The 15,464-nt window shown below is 63.7% G+C and overlaps 2 protein-coding genes across 2 annotated transcripts; both read right to left on the bottom strand.

Annotated features, from left to right (window-relative positions):
- Positions 1-4,663: 4,663 nt before the first annotated feature.
- NOTUM (notum, palmitoleoyl-protein carboxylesterase) lies at positions 4,664-12,054 on the bottom strand. The gene is made up of 11 exons (XM_047758763.1): positions 11,237-12,054; positions 10,083-10,135; positions 9,906-10,001; positions 9,393-9,453; positions 9,119-9,177; positions 8,601-8,703; positions 7,925-8,116; positions 7,740-7,840; positions 7,074-7,221; positions 5,603-5,650; positions 4,664-5,370 (listed from the first exon to the last, which is right to left on the bottom strand). Exons 1-11 carry the CDS (start codon positions 11,563-11,565, stop codon positions 5,064-5,066), a joined length of 1,497 nt encoding a protein of 498 aa, XP_047614719.1. The 5' UTR covers positions 11,566-12,054; the 3' UTR covers positions 4,664-5,063.
- Positions 12,055-12,374: 320 nt separating this feature from the next.
- On the bottom strand, positions 12,375-15,227 carry LOC125114968 (collagen alpha-1(I) chain-like). The gene is made up of 2 exons (XM_047758661.1): positions 14,428-15,227; positions 12,375-12,972 (listed from the first exon to the last, which is right to left on the bottom strand). The coding sequence occupies exon 2, from the start codon at positions 12,945-12,947 to the stop codon at positions 12,375-12,377; it is 573 nt and encodes a 190-aa protein (XP_047614617.1). The 5' UTR covers positions 12,948-12,972; positions 14,428-15,227.
- Between the last annotated feature and the right edge of the window lie 237 nt (positions 15,228-15,464).

Raw genomic sequence — 15,464 nt, 5'->3', positions numbered from 1 at the left:
ATGAGCTGTGGTGTAGGTCGCAGACGCCGCTTGGATCCCGTGTTGCTGTGGCTGTGGTGGAGGCCGGTGGCTACAGCTCTGATTCGACCCCTGGCCTGGGAACCTCCGTATACCACAGGTGTGGCCCTAAAAAGCAACAAACAAACAAACAAACAGAAAGAATAGTCGTAGATGCAGAGAGAAATGGAGCTGACGGAGCTCCCACATCCAGTGGGTCCTACTGGGAACGAATTCCGGGACAGCCGTTACTCTAAATGATCCAATATTGGCATGTCATTATCAACACATGATTTCTCGGGGGGCCATACTTGGGGCATATGGAAGCTCCCAGTCAGGTCAGGGATCGATCCTGAGCCGCAGCTTCGACCTGCCCCACAACCGCGGCAACAGTGGATCCTTAACCCACTACGCCACGGTGGTGGGAGCTCCTCCTCGGTGCATTATTATAAGTGAAGCCCATGCTTTGGTCACGTTTCTCGTTTCTCTTGGCTGTGCCCATGTGCACATTTTCCCACCAGAGCTCAAACTTGTGCCACAGCTGTAACCAGAGCCACAGCAATGACAAGGCGGGAGCCTTAACCCACTGAGCCGCCAGGGAACTCCCAGGTTTGCTGGTCTAACCTCATGCCCTCCTGCTGCTCCAGGACCCACCCCCGACCCCACGTGACATCATTTTGTCACTTGCCCTCAGTCACCCGTCAATCATCATGATCTCTCGGGGGAAGGTCACCACGCATGTGCGGCCCACACTTAAGGAGGGTCTGGTGCCCTCCTTGAGGACACAGTATCGAATTATGTGGAATTCTGCAAAGAGGTTGTTCTTTTCTCTCCTGATTATTTCTTTCTTCCTTTTTCTTTTTTTTGTCTTTTTGCCTTTTCTAGGGCCACTCCCGCGGCATATGGAGGTTCCCAGGCTAGGGGTTGAATTGGAGCTGTCGCCACCGGCCTACGCCAGAGCCACAGCAACGCAGGATCCGAGCCGCATCTGCAACCTACACCACAGCTCATGGCAACGCCGGATCCTAAACCCACTGAGCGAACCCTCAACCCCATGGTTCCTAGTCGGATTCGTTCACCACTGCGCCACGACGGGAATTTCTATTTCTTCCGTTGTTTACCTACATCAGCATGGACTCAATAACGTTTATTTGGACTTTGGGTTATGACCCCAAACTACATCTTTTTTTCTTTTTACCGTGGTACCTGCAGCATATGGAGGTTCCCAGGCTAGGCGTCTGATCAGAGCTACAGCTGCCGTCCTACGCCACAGCCACAGCCACAGCCACGCCAGATCCGAGACACACCTGCGACCTACACCACGGCTCAGGGCAACACTGGATCTTTAACTCCCTGGGCGAGGTCGGGGATGGAACCTGAATCCTCACGGATACTAGTTGGATCTGTAACCCACTAAGCCACAACAGGCACTTATTCCATGGCTCAGAGCCACACACCACCATGGGGGGGGGGGAGGGTGTTTTTAGCACCTCCCATCACAGGTGCTGTATGGTGCCCTGGGCGTGTCCTGTCCGCTTGCCAGCCCTAGAAGCAGGTGTTTCTCCATGGAGCCTGGTTCTCGTTCTTGCAGGCTGGTGTCGGAGCCGGAGATGGAGTGGTAGGTATGCTCCTTGCTACTGTGTATTTTCACCAATTGTAACAAATATTTGTATTTAAAAACAAAACACTGTTATTCAAAACATAGTGAAGGAGTTCCTGTTGTGGCTCAGCAGGTAACGAACCTTGACTAGTTTCCATGAGGACTGAGGTTCGACCCCTGGCCTCGCTCAGTGGGTTGAGGATCCGGCATTGACGTGAGCTATGGTGTAGGTTGAGTTGCACACGTGGCTTGGATCCTGCGTTGCTGTGGCTGTGGTGTAGGCCAGCAGCTGCAACTGCAATGCAACCCCTAGCCTGCGAACCTCCACATGCCGAGGGTGTGGCCCTAAAAAGACAAAAAATAAAAAAATAAAATATAAAAAAAGTAAAGAATTTTTCTAAAAGAGCCCGCAAATATCACACATACATCAGGTTGTACCAAAATTTCTGGATTTCTTCTCTTCACGTCTCCCTGTGACTTTATTGTTGTGTTTGGTTTTGGTGGTTTTTTTTTTTTTTTTTTGCTTTTTAGGGCCATAGCCACAGCATGTGGAGGTTCCCAGGCTAGGGGTCCAATTGGAGCTACAGCTGTCAGCCTACACCACAACCACAGCAAAGCGGGATCCTTAACCCACCGAGCAAGGTCAGGAATCGAAGCCACAACTTCATGGTTCCTAGTCGGATTCGTTTCCTCTGCACCACGACAGGAACTGCTGGTTTTAGGTCTTTAATGGACAAACCCACACCACACCAGTGAGGCGAAGCAGTGACGCCAGGTCCTTAACCCGCTTTGCCAGAAGAAAACGGAGCACTCCTTTCTTTTTAGCGCGAGTGACAGCCGCTGTCTGGAGGACTGTGGTTCATTTCTCCGCTCATCTACTGAAGAGCATATTGGTGGCTTCTGTCCTGCGCATTTTTGCTGGTGCAGGAATCACACGACGTGTAAAGTGGCCACATTTGCAGAAAAGTCAGGAAGCCAGACAGAGCCCTCGGCGTGTCCCTGTGGACAGCCCACTAAGCACGGCAGCCTCGGCGGCACCCACTGTCCGCAGAGGCCCTGGACTCCTTTGGCCTCTGGTCCCCGCCGTGGAGCCCAGAGGCCGCAGGCAGGCCGAGCCGGCGTCCTTTGTCGGGAACATGGGAAGAAACACCCATTCGCCTGACGAAAGCCCACCGGGCCTAACCCACAAGCGCGACGCTCAGGGGGCCTCTGGCACCCCCGAGACACACAGAGCTGCCCTCTCACCCTCTCAGCCCACCTCAAATGGAGCAAGACATCTGTCGGCCCTGGTGCCACTGTCTGCCACCCTTCCCCACACAAAGAACTGGTCCCCGCCCAGCTCTGACAGCTCGGGGGGCCCCTCCCTCCCAGCAAGCCTCTCTGGGTGGGTGACAGCCAGGCTCTCCCACGGGGATCCCTGCCGCGGGACGTCACAGAGGGGCCTGCTTCCTTCAACCAGCACTGTCCCCGGGGACCCCGTCTTTTTGTCACCTCCAGTCTCTATCCACCCCATCTCTGAGTTCACTGTCTCCCCTGGCCACTGAGATTCTGTGGTTCCCAGAGGAGCAGTCCACAGAGGAGGCCACCAATGGGCCCCTAGCACCCCCCACCCCGCCCTCCCCGGGGAAGCCGAGGTTGGTGATGAGGGAGCCCCGGGCGGGTCCAGACCTGGTCAGAGCCCGGGCACAGCCCTGTCTTGCTGGGGGTGAAGGAGGGGTCTGCGCGCTTCTCCCCACGCTGGGAACGGAGGCGCAGGCTGCCTGAGATGCTGGCGGCAGAGGCCAGGCCGACTTGGCCGGAATTGCCCTCCGGTCCTCCCAACCCTTCTCACAGCCTCCCTGGGCCTCAGTTTCTTTATCTTGTTCCTGGGCTTAGGACAAGACCTTAGGACAGGGCGACTGTGGGGATCGGGGCGCCACGTGCGCGCGAGCGCTCAGCGCGGGGAGCGCAGAGGACGGCACAGTCCTTGGGGGAGCAGGGTTCGGCCGCCAGGGGGTGCTGATCCGCGGGTCACCGGAACCACAGCGGCTCGCTGGGTTTGACCCACATCCCACCTCTGGGTGGATGCCGAGGCTACCCTTGCCGCGCGCACGGACGCCGACACCCTTCGTACCTGAACAGGGTGCAAAGCACAGAACCCGCCGCCCCGAATGTCCGCCCGCGCCGAACCCTGAGGCTGCCGGCCGCGCAGGGGGTGGAAACCAGGCGCCAGAAAACGGGTGGCAGAAGTGCGGCAGGTAGTCACGTGTGGAAGGAAAAGCAGTGCGTGTGTGCGTGCGCGCCTGTGTGTGCGTGCGCGTGCACGTGTGCACGAGCCCCGAGCCAGGGGCTGGGCCCGAGGAAGGATTTTCACCCCCCATCTCTTTGCATCAAATTCTCCACCACCTGCAAGTGTGCGCTTGTGAAAAGAAGCATAGTAGAAACTTCTGAGCAAGTGTTAGCTGGGTAGGAAGTGTTTTGTGATCAAGTTTTGAAACTGGGGGTTCCTGGGGGAGACACAGCTTTGCAGGTGTACAGATGCTGGGTTGTGCACTTGGAAATGCTGAGTGTGGCGTTCCCGTCGAGGCTCAGTGGCAATGAATCCGACTAGTATCCATGAGGATGCAGGTTCGATCCCTGGGCTCGCTCAATGGGTCAAGGATCCGGCATTGCTGTGAGCTGTGGTGTAGGTCATAGACGAGGCCTGGATCCTGCGTGGCTATAGCTGTGGTGTAGGCCAGCGGCTGTAGCTCGGATTGGACTCCTAGCCTGGGAACCTCCATATGCTGCAGGTGCAGCCGTAAAAAGACAAAGAAAAAAAAAAAGAAAAAAGAAACGGTGGGGGTGCATTGTGAATATCACCCCAAGAACAACATAAAATAAAGAGGAAAGAGAGCTCACCACAGTGCTGGGGGCTCGCTCGAGGCAGGCCCTCTGCTGCTGTTGGCTGAATGCATGAACAGAAGGAGCAGGGCTCAGAGGTCAGGGGCCCTGTGGGGGGGGGGGCGCTGCCCTGGGGAGGAGGGTGGGGGGAGGGGTGAAGTGGGCGAAGTGCCCCCTCAAATAAACACGGCCACAGGGTGAGGCTCTTTTGTTATCTTTTTTTTTCATTATTTAAAAAAAATATGTTACAAAACAATATCATTCACCATATATTTCTTGCTTAATTTTCTTTTTGAAAAAATTAAAGTAATAAAAAAGTCACTTTATAAAATAATACAAAAGGGCAGGGGAGGCCGGGAGCCGGGCCGGGGGCTGAGGAGTCCAGTGCTTCTGGCTCCCACCACGGGCTGGAGGCAGAGGAGGAGGGGCGGGGGGAGGGTCCCAGGGCCACAGCTGGGTCTCCCGGCTGGGCCTCTGGGAGGCCGGGGCAGAGAGGCGGTGAGGGCTGCCGGGAGGCCATCCAGACCTGGGGGTGGGGGGGACAGCCAGAGCCTGCGGTCCTGGGAGGGCAGGAGGGCCTGGAGGGGAGGGGCCTGGGGAGGCCCTAGCTCCCACTGCTCAGCATCCCCAGCAGTTTACTGGGCTCCAGGCCCTGCTGCTGGGCCACCGTCTGCACGTCGAAGCCCATGTGCATGAGGAACTGGGCCACGTTCATCTCCTGCCCCGTGAGCTGGTCCCGGATGGTGGGGCAGGAGGGGTTGCAGTGGGGCCAGGGGCAGCTGTCCACCAGGTGGACGGGGCAGCCCTTCAGGGGGGCCTTGCTGGCCTTGTGGCTGTCGTGGAGGCTCCTGTCCCAGCAGTGCAGTGCCCGGGGCAGCGAGGTCCCCTTGACCTGGACGTCCGTCCAGTGGCTGCAGACAGAAACCCAGGCGGGGTCCCTTGGGTGCAGCCCAAGCAGGGGACGGCACTGCAGCCACGGGGTCCCTGACACACAGCTGGCTGTATATAAGTGGTTCTCAAAAGCTCCCCAAAGAAAGCCAGAGCCCAGGAGGCCGGTGGGCAGCACACTGGGGAGGGGGGCTCGGTGGATGCTTGGAAAGGGAGCCACGGGTGTGAGCCGGCCCAGGAGGCGGGGACACTGACCTTCGGATGATGATCTCGTGGGAGAGGCAGGCGGGGGCAAAGCTGGCCCTGGCGGGAGAAGACAACCTGTGAGTGACCATGTGCCACCCCGGCACCCCAGGGCCCACGGGCCCCAGCCGCTCCAGCCCACTCCCCTGGGGGCCCATCCTCTGCCTGGCCCTGCTTCCCTCCTGTCATGGTGCCAGCCAGTACTCCTCCGGCCCAGGCCTTGTCCCCAGCAGCCGCCTGCTCCCAGCAAACCCTGTTCCTCCCTGCCTCCACATCCTGCTGGGAGGGGGCTCTCCCGGACCATGGAGTGTTTTGCTTTTTGTTCTTTAAATAAACTCAGTGGGTCTTTTTGGGGGGGGCTGCACTCCTGGCATATGGAGGTTCCTAGGCCAGGGGTCAAATCAGAACCACAGCTGCCGGCTTACACCACAGCCACAGCAACGCAGGATCCAAGCCACATCTGTGACCTACACCACAGTTCACGGTCACATGGGATCCTTAACCCACTGAGCGAGGCCAGGGATTGATCTTGTATCCTCATGGATCCTAGTCGTTCACAGCTGAGCCACAACGGGAACTCCCCTCCTCGACCTAGCTTTTTTATTTGTCTTTTTGCCTTTTCTAGGGTCACTTCCTTGGCATATGGAGGTTCCCAGGCTAGGGGTCGAATCGGAGCTGTAGCCACTGGCCTAAACCACAGCCACAGCAACGCGGGATCCGAGCCGCGTCTGCGACCTACACCACAGCTCATGGCAACACCAGATCCTTCACCCACAGAGCAAGGCCGGGGATTGAACCCGCACCCTCACGGTTCCTAGTCGGATTGTTAACCACTGCACCACGACGGGAACGCCCTCCTCAGCTAAGTTTTTAACAGGAGCTCTAGGTGGCATCAGAATTGATGGATGACATGGAGCATCCCATTTGGCGCCTGCTCTCATGCACGCACAGCCCCCGCCACGACCAGTGTCCCCCAGCAGAGGGGACGTTGATTACAGCAGCAAACCTACGCACCATCGCCCCCGGAGTCCACGGTCTACAGCACGGCTTATGCCTGGTGTCGTCCCTGCCACGAGTCTGGACCCACGTGTCCGCCGTGGTGGTACCACACGGAGCTGTCTCTGGGCCCCCAAAACCCTCTCTGTTCCACCTCGCCGCCCTCCCTCCCGCCCCTGGCAACCGCTCATCTTTCTACCGAGTCCGGGCTTCTGCCTCTCCCAGGCTGGCGCAGGGTTGGAATCGCGGGGCATGTGGCCTTCGCAGACCAGCTTCCTTCACCGGGTAACCCGCATGTTCGGCCCCACCATGTGTTTCCGTGGCTCCGTGGCTCCCCTTCAAGCGCCAGCTAACACCCCCTTGCCTAGACGGACCCCAGCTCATCACCTACCCTAGGCCCCCGGGGCTGCTTCCTGTTGTGCATCTTCGAAGCCTCTAAGTGGCTGCCTGTCTACCTGGGGGGGCGTGTGCTCCCCGGCGCACTCACGGCACATCCTTGAGCGTGTTCCGCAGCTCTCGGCCCAGGTTCTGGATGTACAGCCACTGGCCCTCCTGCACCGGCTGCCCCGTGAGGTGCACGTTGTCCACTGTCAGCTGGGCCTCGTCAAACAGCCACTGCACCACGAACACCGGGCCTGGGGGGATGGCTCAGCTGGGCCTTGCCTCGGTGCTCCGCCCCCCACCCCGGCTCGGTCTGGTCCGAGGCTGCAGGCGGCTCTACACCAGGCCCCCAGGGCCAGCAGGGTGCTCCCTCAGGGCGGGGGGGGGGGGTGTGCCACTCCTCGCAGCGCCTTGTCCCCTCCCCACCTCTGCCTGCCTCCCGGATTCTCTACTTGGACCAAAATGTGTGAGGATGTTGCCTCGAGTGTGGGGCTGCGGAAGGATGGCCAAGGCCCCCCCAGCGGGGGGCAGCACTGGGTGGGAACAGGGTGGGCAACCATCCTGGTTTGCCTGGGACCCGGTGGATTTTCCACACTGAGCCTGTGAAGGTCCCAGCCAAACCCAGATGACTCGGTCACCCTTCGGGGGGGGGGGGGGACAGTGGGGCAGTGGTCCCTGGCCCGGCCTCTGAGGGCTGGACTCCAGGTTGGGATCCCGGAGGCGCAGAGGTCTGGACACACCCCGGCCCCACCGCCACTGGAGGGGCACTCACAGCGCAGGGTTGGGAAGACTTTGTAGCCAAAGAAGCAGTTCCACTCCTCGCCCTCCTTGAACTGGCGCCGACAGCGCTCTGGGACCACCCCGTTCCAGTACCTGGGCCACACGCTGCCGGTTAGGCCGCCCCCGCCCCCAGGGGCACCCGCCCCAGGCCCGCGGCACTGCCCCCGCCCCCCGCACCTGATGCCCCGGCGGATGGCCTCCGTGGGCGCGCAGGTGATGGTGTCGATGCAGTCGGTGCGGCGGTACTGCTTGTTGTCCAGGAACCAGCCCGAGTCGGCCAGGCCCCGCACCTGGATGGCGGGGTAGCCCAGCTCCTCCAGCTGCTCGGCCACGCGGTCCACGTTCAGCAGCACCCCCGTGCCCCCCGCGCTGCAGGGAAGTGGGCGTCGGGCCAGGCGGCCGAGGAAGGACCACCCCCCAGCCCCAAGCCCACCCCGGAGGAGCAGGGGTCCCGAAGCTTGTGGGCGCGTTGGGGTCTCGGAGGAGAGAGGGGCCGGCAGAGCTTGAGGTGCTGACCCAGAGCTTAGGGTCAGCCAGCCCGCTTCCTCCTCCCTCCCTGCCTGCCTGCCTCGGTTGCCTCCTTGTCCATTTTGGGACGTGCCCCAGGAGCACGGCATGCCTGCGGAGGGGGGTATGGGACCCCAGGCCTGGGCAGCACGCTGGTCCATAGCCAACCCCTAACTAGCCACCGGGGTTACTGCCATCCCCAGCGTCTGCCACACGCAATGACAGATCCAGAGCACCCTCTGGACAGCTTCCGCTGCCTGGGAGACACCCCACACTGCGGACCCCTGCGGGCATGTCCCTGCCTCCCCCGCACCCAGACTCCCACCCCAGCCCCTGCCCAGCCCACCTGCTCCCGGCCAGCAGCAGCACCTTGGCCCCGCTCAGCCCTTTGCCCAGGAGCTCTCGTACCACCTCCTGGATGATGAGGGCGCCCATGAAGGCGTACTCGTCTGCACAGAGGGGGAGAGTAGCTTCAAGTGGGGGCCTGGGCGGAGGACGAGGCCTCCGACCCGCTGGCTGCAGGGAGAAGGGTTACAGCTGGGGGTCCAGAGGGTCTTCCGGGAGGGCGGGGACCAGGGGCTGGGGTGGACCGGAGAGAGGCGAGTCGAGGCACGATGCTGTCCTGGGGGCTCTCGAACACCCAGGCGTGAGGACACCCCAGGGCCAGGGATGCCCCAGGGGTCAGGTCAGGCTTGGATGAGCCAGGCAGCAGGGGCGGGAGGGGGGTGCCAGGGGCAGGCACTCCGGGACACACTGGCAAGGGTTAGAGGGAGCTGCAAGGCTGAAAGGCTGCATCGCCCCAAATGTTCTGCCCCCCCCCCGCCCTGTCTCCAAGAGGAGTTGGGGGGAAGGCAGGGGACTCACTCTTCTCAGACTTGGACGAAGCCCCACTCCAGACGTCACTGGAGCAGTAGGGGATGAAGCTGTGACACAGGGATGGTGTGAGCCCGCCACGCTCCTCTGCCGCCCGAGGTTCCCAGGGCGGACCACCCTCCCAGGAGGGACTCCTGAGGAGAGGGCTCCCCTAGGCAGGACCTCTGGAGGGAAGACCCTTCAAGGGCAGGATCCCCCAGAACGGACTCCCTCAGGAAGACCCAGGACCAGACTCCCCGGGAAGGACCTCCTCGCTCCTTCTTACACCATGTTGGCGTTCCACCAGTGCGGGTTCTCCTCTGGCTGGGAGGACAGGATCCCCGTGCCTGCGGCAGGGGGACAGAGGCAGTGGTGGGAGGGGGCGTGTGAGACGAGGACTACGGGGAGGTTGGGAGGTGAGGGGATCCTAGTCGGCCCCAGCAAAGTGGGCGGTGACACCTGCCCAAACCAAAGTCGCCTGGGAAGTGGGGAACGGATGGGTTTGGTGACGGGCGGGAGAGGATGCCCAGCCAGGCCCCGGCAACTGGACATGGCCCTCCACCACCCCCCCTCGACCCGCTGCGCTGACCCAAGGGCCAGCCGTGGACTGCGCAGCTGCAGTAAGCCCCGGGCCATTACCTGCGGAACAAGAGAAAGGTGAGAGTGAGTGCTCCCTAAGCTGGGGGTGGGGCCTCTCTGGGGCTCCAGAGAGTGAGGAGGAGGGGCTTCCTCCAGGACTTCCAATTGGGAGCCCCTGCCTCCAGGTGGGGGTACTTCCTGGCAGCCCCTGGCCTCTGACCTGTGCGGGTGCGAGGCCAGTCTTTGGAACTCATGAGGCGCCGCACGGTGTCGTATCGGGAGTCGCAGTTTTCCCGGTTGAAGCAGTACCAGCCTCCTGCGGGCACAGCCACCACCTCAGGGTCCAGCGCCCAGGGACCCCAGCCCACACCCCCCTGCCTCCGCCCCTGGGACGCACCTTCCAGAAAGAGCAGCCACCGCCGGCTGCCCTTGGATTCCTTCAGGTAGTAGCTGCAAGGGAGGTGGGCGGAGCGGGCGGTCAGCGAGGGCTCCCGGGCCTGGCTCCAGGGCCCAAGGGGTCATTCCACCTGTCGCCAGGGCCCGCGGGCCGCACGGGGGCGCCAGCGGCCAGGCCCCCGCAGAGCGCGCCGGCCCCGCCAGCGGCGGCCAGTCCCGGGAGGTGGCGCTCGTGGGGCGGGGATGGGAGGCGAGGGGCTGCATGGTCCGTGGAAAATCCCCACGGCCCGCCCCGCGCGGGACCCGCTGTAACCTCGGCGCCGGCCGGGCGGGGGAGGGGTCTTCGCCGCGGCCCGGGATCCTCCTGGGACGCGCAGCGGCTCCTGGAGCGTGAGCGTCGGGCAGGGGCCCTGGGGTCGGGCAAGCGGGCGTGGAGGGGCGCCGGCGCCGCCGAGTCCGGGTCGCAGCCCTCCCACCGAGGCTCGACCCAGGGTCTGGTTCCTCGGGCAGTGGAGTCGCTGAGAGCACGGGCGCCCCCAGCCCCTCCCCAAGCCCCAGCCTCGCGTCCTTCCTTTTCTACTTCGGGCTGGAGAGGGGTGACCGCCGCCCCCCAGGTCCTTCTGTCCCACCTGCGCCCCCTGCCTGTCCCTCCGGCTGGCTGGGACCCCCGGCAGTCCCGGCAGCAGTAAACCGGGTGGGGGTGGGAGGACGGCAGGACTCTCCCCGCCCCCCTGTGTCACCTCCTCCTTCTGGAGCCAGGGCCACTCGCCGCCGACTGCCGTCTCCCCGCCCAGGGACCGAAGGACGCGAGCACAGGGGCTGGGCACCCCGTGGCCGAGGGGTCAGTGCCCGGGCTGGTCCCGGACCAGCGCTTCGACAGCTGCCCCACCCCCTCCGCGCGGCGAGTCACGAAGCAGGGCCCTCCCCGGGGCCAGCGTCCCCGGGGTCAAGCGTCCCTGAGGCCCCGACGGGAGCCTTTGCCCCTGTGGGCGAGCACCGCTGCCACCAGCAGGGAGGCTCCGGCGCAGAGACTCCGTGCGTCCGAGCGGGGGACAGGGAGGTGGGTGGCGCGAGCCCGCCGGCGACAAGGCGGCCTGCAGCCCCGGGGCCACCGACGGGGGCAAGCGGGTCGCGGCGGGCGGGTGCGGGCCTTACCCGGCCGGGCTGCCGTCGTTGCAGGTCACCGACGTGTTGAGCAGGAGGTGCAGGCGCAGGTCCTCGTTGAGCTGCTGCGCCGAGCAGGGGTACAGGGACTGCGCCAGGCTCTTGACCTGCGCCATGAAGCTGTCCATGTTGCCCTCCACGGCCGTGAAGTCCAGCGGGAAGCTCTCCACCGGCTGCCCCGCCGCGGGCGCCACCTCGGCCCGCGGCGGGGGCGGCGGGGGCGGCTGCTGGCCGCGGCGCCGCCAGGTCTTCCTGCCCTCGCCGCCCCCGGCCCAGTGCAGCAGGCCCAGCAGCAGCAGCACGCGCACCCCTCGGCCCATGGCCGCGCCGCTCGGGCCCGCGGCCACCTGCGGAGAGCGGGCGGCCTTGAGGCGGCGCGGCGGGGGCGCCGGGCCGGGGGTGCCCGGGCCGCGGGGCGCCAGCCGCGCCCGCTCGCTCGCCCCGCTCCCCGCGCTGGGCCCGGCCGAGGAGGCGCGGGCGGCTCGGCGTCGAGGCTCTCGGGGCCGGGCGCCGTCGGCCTGGGCAGCTCGGGCTCCGCGCGCGGCCGGCCGAGGGCAGCGTACGGTCTGGGTGCGCTGGCTCTGGCCCGCGCCAATGAGAGGCGGGGGCCGAGCCTGGGCGTAGTTTGCGGGGGCCGCGGCGGCCCGGGTGCCCGCGCCTTAGATGTGCCGCCGCCGCCGCCGCCCGGGCTCGGCGGAGGGGGAGGGGGCCGCGCTCGCTCTTTTCTTGGCGGAGGCATCGCCTTTTCTTCCCAAACCGCAAGCCTGACGGAGGGGCCTGGACTATCCCGCCGCGGCCGCCGGAGGCGCTCCCGGCCTGGCTCCGTGGGGGGCAGCGCGGCCCCGCGGCCCCGGCGGCGGCTCATTCACCGCGGCCAGCCCGGCGCCGCCGCCCCCGCCCCCGGGCGGCCGGAAGGGGGGGCGGGCGGGGAAGGAGCGGGGCTTTTCCGCGCGGGGGGAGCGCCGCCCGCCACGCGGCCGCCCGGGCCCGACGGGCCGGGGGCGCAGGGGGCGCGCTCACCTGAGCCGCCGGAGCGCCCCTCGCCGCGCCGCCCGGGCCCCGGGCAGCCGGCAGGCGACGGGGACCCCGGGCCGCATCCCCCACCCTGGCCCGACCCGAGGCCCCGCGCTCACCGCGGCCGGCGCGGGCGGCCCCGCGGCCCCCGCTCCTCGGCGTCGCTCGCCCAGCGCCAGCCCGCTGGTACGCCCGGCTCGGCTGCCTCCCCTCTGGCGCTGGCGCGGAGCCGCCCGGGACTTTTATCCAGCGGGGCCCCCGGGATCAAAGCGACGGCGGACACAGGGCTCCGCGCCGAGGGGCCGGCGCCGCTGCTGCCGGGGCCTCCCGGAGGAGCGGACAGGTGTGGCGCGAGGCCCCGGCGCCCTCGGAGACCTGCGGGAGGGAACGGGCGCCGCGGCCCGGCGCCACGGGGGAAGCCGCCCCGTCCCGCGCCTGGGTGGACAGGAGCTGGGCGGCCCTCGGAGGCAGTGGAGGCGGAGGGGGCCTTGCCGCTTACCGAGGTCAGCAGGCCTCGGGCTGGGGTCCTGGATCCTCCCCGGGTGCCCCCTGGCTGTGCGCCGGGCGCCGGGGACCCCCGAGAACCATTCTGGGCTCCAGCCGCCTCCGTGGTGTGGGCGACATTAGAAGAGCTGCCGCCGCGGTCTCCGTGCAGCGACCTCCACGCAACGTAGTGCGTCGGCCGCATCCTCTCACCTTGCCCGCGCACCTCCCTGGGGACGGAAAGAGATTCCTCCTCAGAAAAGAAAGTGGGGTGGGGGCAGGTGTTTACTTAGGAGGCTTCCTCCCGGCTGGGTGGGCAGACAGAAGACAGACAAGTTTTTATTCGCTCTCCGCACACAAAGTGCCATAGCCAGCTTTGGTAGACCTCTCGTTCCCCTCCCAGCCACAGCTCCGTGGATGTCACTGTGCCATCTTCAAGGCAGGAAGCAGACCTTTCCCTTGGGCACAGGGGTCTGGAAGCTGGGGCGGGATCCCTGAGCGCCCTCATAACTCAGGGCAGTGGGGAAGCTGCGCCCTGGGGAGGCACCTGCAGCCCCTCCAGAGCAGGAGAATGGAGGCTGCCGGAGCCTCTGGCTGCACCGAGGACCCTTCCTCTGCCTTGGCCTCCTGCCCCAATGGTCGTGAGCAGTGCCCTGCCGGGTCCCCAGCTGAGCAATGAGCTGCCCGCTAGAAAGTTACGACACAGCAGGCTGCTCTGCCAGGCTCCCAGTGGAGGCAGTGGGACACCAGCCTGGGGACTTGAGACCCACTGGGGGGACCCTTGGCTGTCACCTCCACCTCAAAACCTAAGGTGCTCCAGAGGCTGGTCTTGGCTGGGGTCACTCCATGCAGGATAAGGCAGGTGGTGACAAATAAAAGCACCTGTGGGCCAGCTGTGCACCCATTTCCCTGATGAGGGAGACTGAGAGTCAGAGGCTGCTAGCAGCAGAAGAGCCAAGAGTGAGCTCTGGCCCTTGGCAAATCCACACCCGCCATCCTCCTGTTATCGAGCTGGGATAAAGGCCATGCATGGGACTGGCCAGAGGTGGCAACATCAGACACAGGTCCCCCTTACGAAGGTGGCCCCCCGCCCCCGCGCCAGGGAGCTTCCTCTAGGAACCTGTTATCCCAAGTCCCAGGCCGGGACATGCAGCTTCAAGCCGGATGGCATGACTGCAAAGTGTGCGCCTCACGGTCCTGGCTCTGAGCCATTTCCCGGAGGGGCGATCCTGGGCGAGGCCCGTGACCTCTCTGTGTGCCTCCATTTCCTCTTCTTTAAAGCCGGGCAACGACCGTGCCTGCATCAGAGGGCCGTTGTGGGATTACGGGAGCCCATGCGTGAACATGCCCCGTGCTGCAGGGACAGCCGTTCTGATCGCCAAGGAAATGGCAGGGCCGGCGGGGGGGGGGGGGCGTGTGTGCCTGCTGTAAACACTGGCATTGCTGGAATGAGAATTAGCCTGCACCAAAGCGAGTTCCTGTTTGGTTTATTCCACACCCCTGGCAGAAGCCAAGAGCCTTCTCTGGAACTCGCCTGTCCCTCGCTGTCTCTGCCTTGCCCCAAACCTCTCCTTTCAAGCCTAGACAACCCCCCCCAGACCCTTGGTATTCACACCTCATCCCCCTTTGGACTCAGACAGCCTGGCTCTGCCCTTGGACCGCCGCCCCTGAGAGGCCAGCCTTACCTTCTGCACCTCGGACTCCCCCACGCAGAGTTTTCAGCTCTCACACCTGGGAAGGGGTCCCCGGGATGGCAGGTCCTTGGAGCCACTCAGCACTGGGCCTCTGCTTCCAGGCTGCCTGCACCCAACCCAGTGAACCAGAGGCCGGACCCGTAGGAGGGGGAGAGGAGGTGGGCGAACAGTAGCAGGTCAGATTCCACCTCACACCCACTAGGATGGCTGAGATCAAAACATGGAAAACAAGTGTTGGCGAGGATGTGGAGAAATTGGAACCGTGTGTTGCTGGCAGGAACATCAAATGGCGCAACCGCTGTGGAAAGAGTTTGGTGGCTCCTCAGTCAGTTCCGTGTTGAAGGATCACGTGACCCAGCAATTCCACTCCCAGGCATGGCCCCGAAAGACATGAAAACAGGTGGTCAAACAAAAGCTTGCTCGTGATGGTTCACAGCAGCAATGCTCACTCTAGCCAAAAAGGTGGAACCCACCCAAATGTCCCTTAGGAACAAAATGGATAAAGAAAAATGTGGTTCTTCCATATAATGGACTATAATAAAGCCATAAAAAGGACACACACTACAGCACAGACGAATCTTAAAAACATGAAGGAAAGGAAAGGAAGTGAGACACAAAAGGCCACCTATTGTGTGATTGCGTTTACATGAAATATCCAGCACGGGCAAATCTCTAGAGACAGACAGAGATTGGTGGTTGCCAGGAGACAGAAAAGAATAGGGAGCAGCTGCTAATGAATCCAGCTTTTCTGTCTTTCTTTCTTTCTTTTTGCTTTTGTCTTTTTAGGGCCACACCTGTGGCATATGGAACTTTCCAGGCTAGGGGATGAATTGGAGCTCCAGCTGCTGGCTTACGCCACCGCCACAGCAACGCGGGATCCGAGCCGCATCTGTGACCTACGTCACAGCTCACAGCGACGCCAGATCCCTAACCCACTGAGCAAGGCCAGGGATCGAACCCGCAACCTCATGGTTCCTCGTCGGATTCGTTAACCACTGCGCCACAACGGGAACTCCCCGGCATTTCTT

The sequence above is a fragment of the Phacochoerus africanus genome, chromosome 14 (assembly GCF_016906955.1).
Source record: "Phacochoerus africanus isolate WHEZ1 chromosome 14, ROS_Pafr_v1, whole genome shotgun sequence".
NCBI lineage: Eukaryota > Metazoa > Chordata > Mammalia > Artiodactyla > Suidae > Phacochoerus > Phacochoerus africanus.
This window is presented reverse-complemented; position numbering and strand designations above follow the sequence as displayed.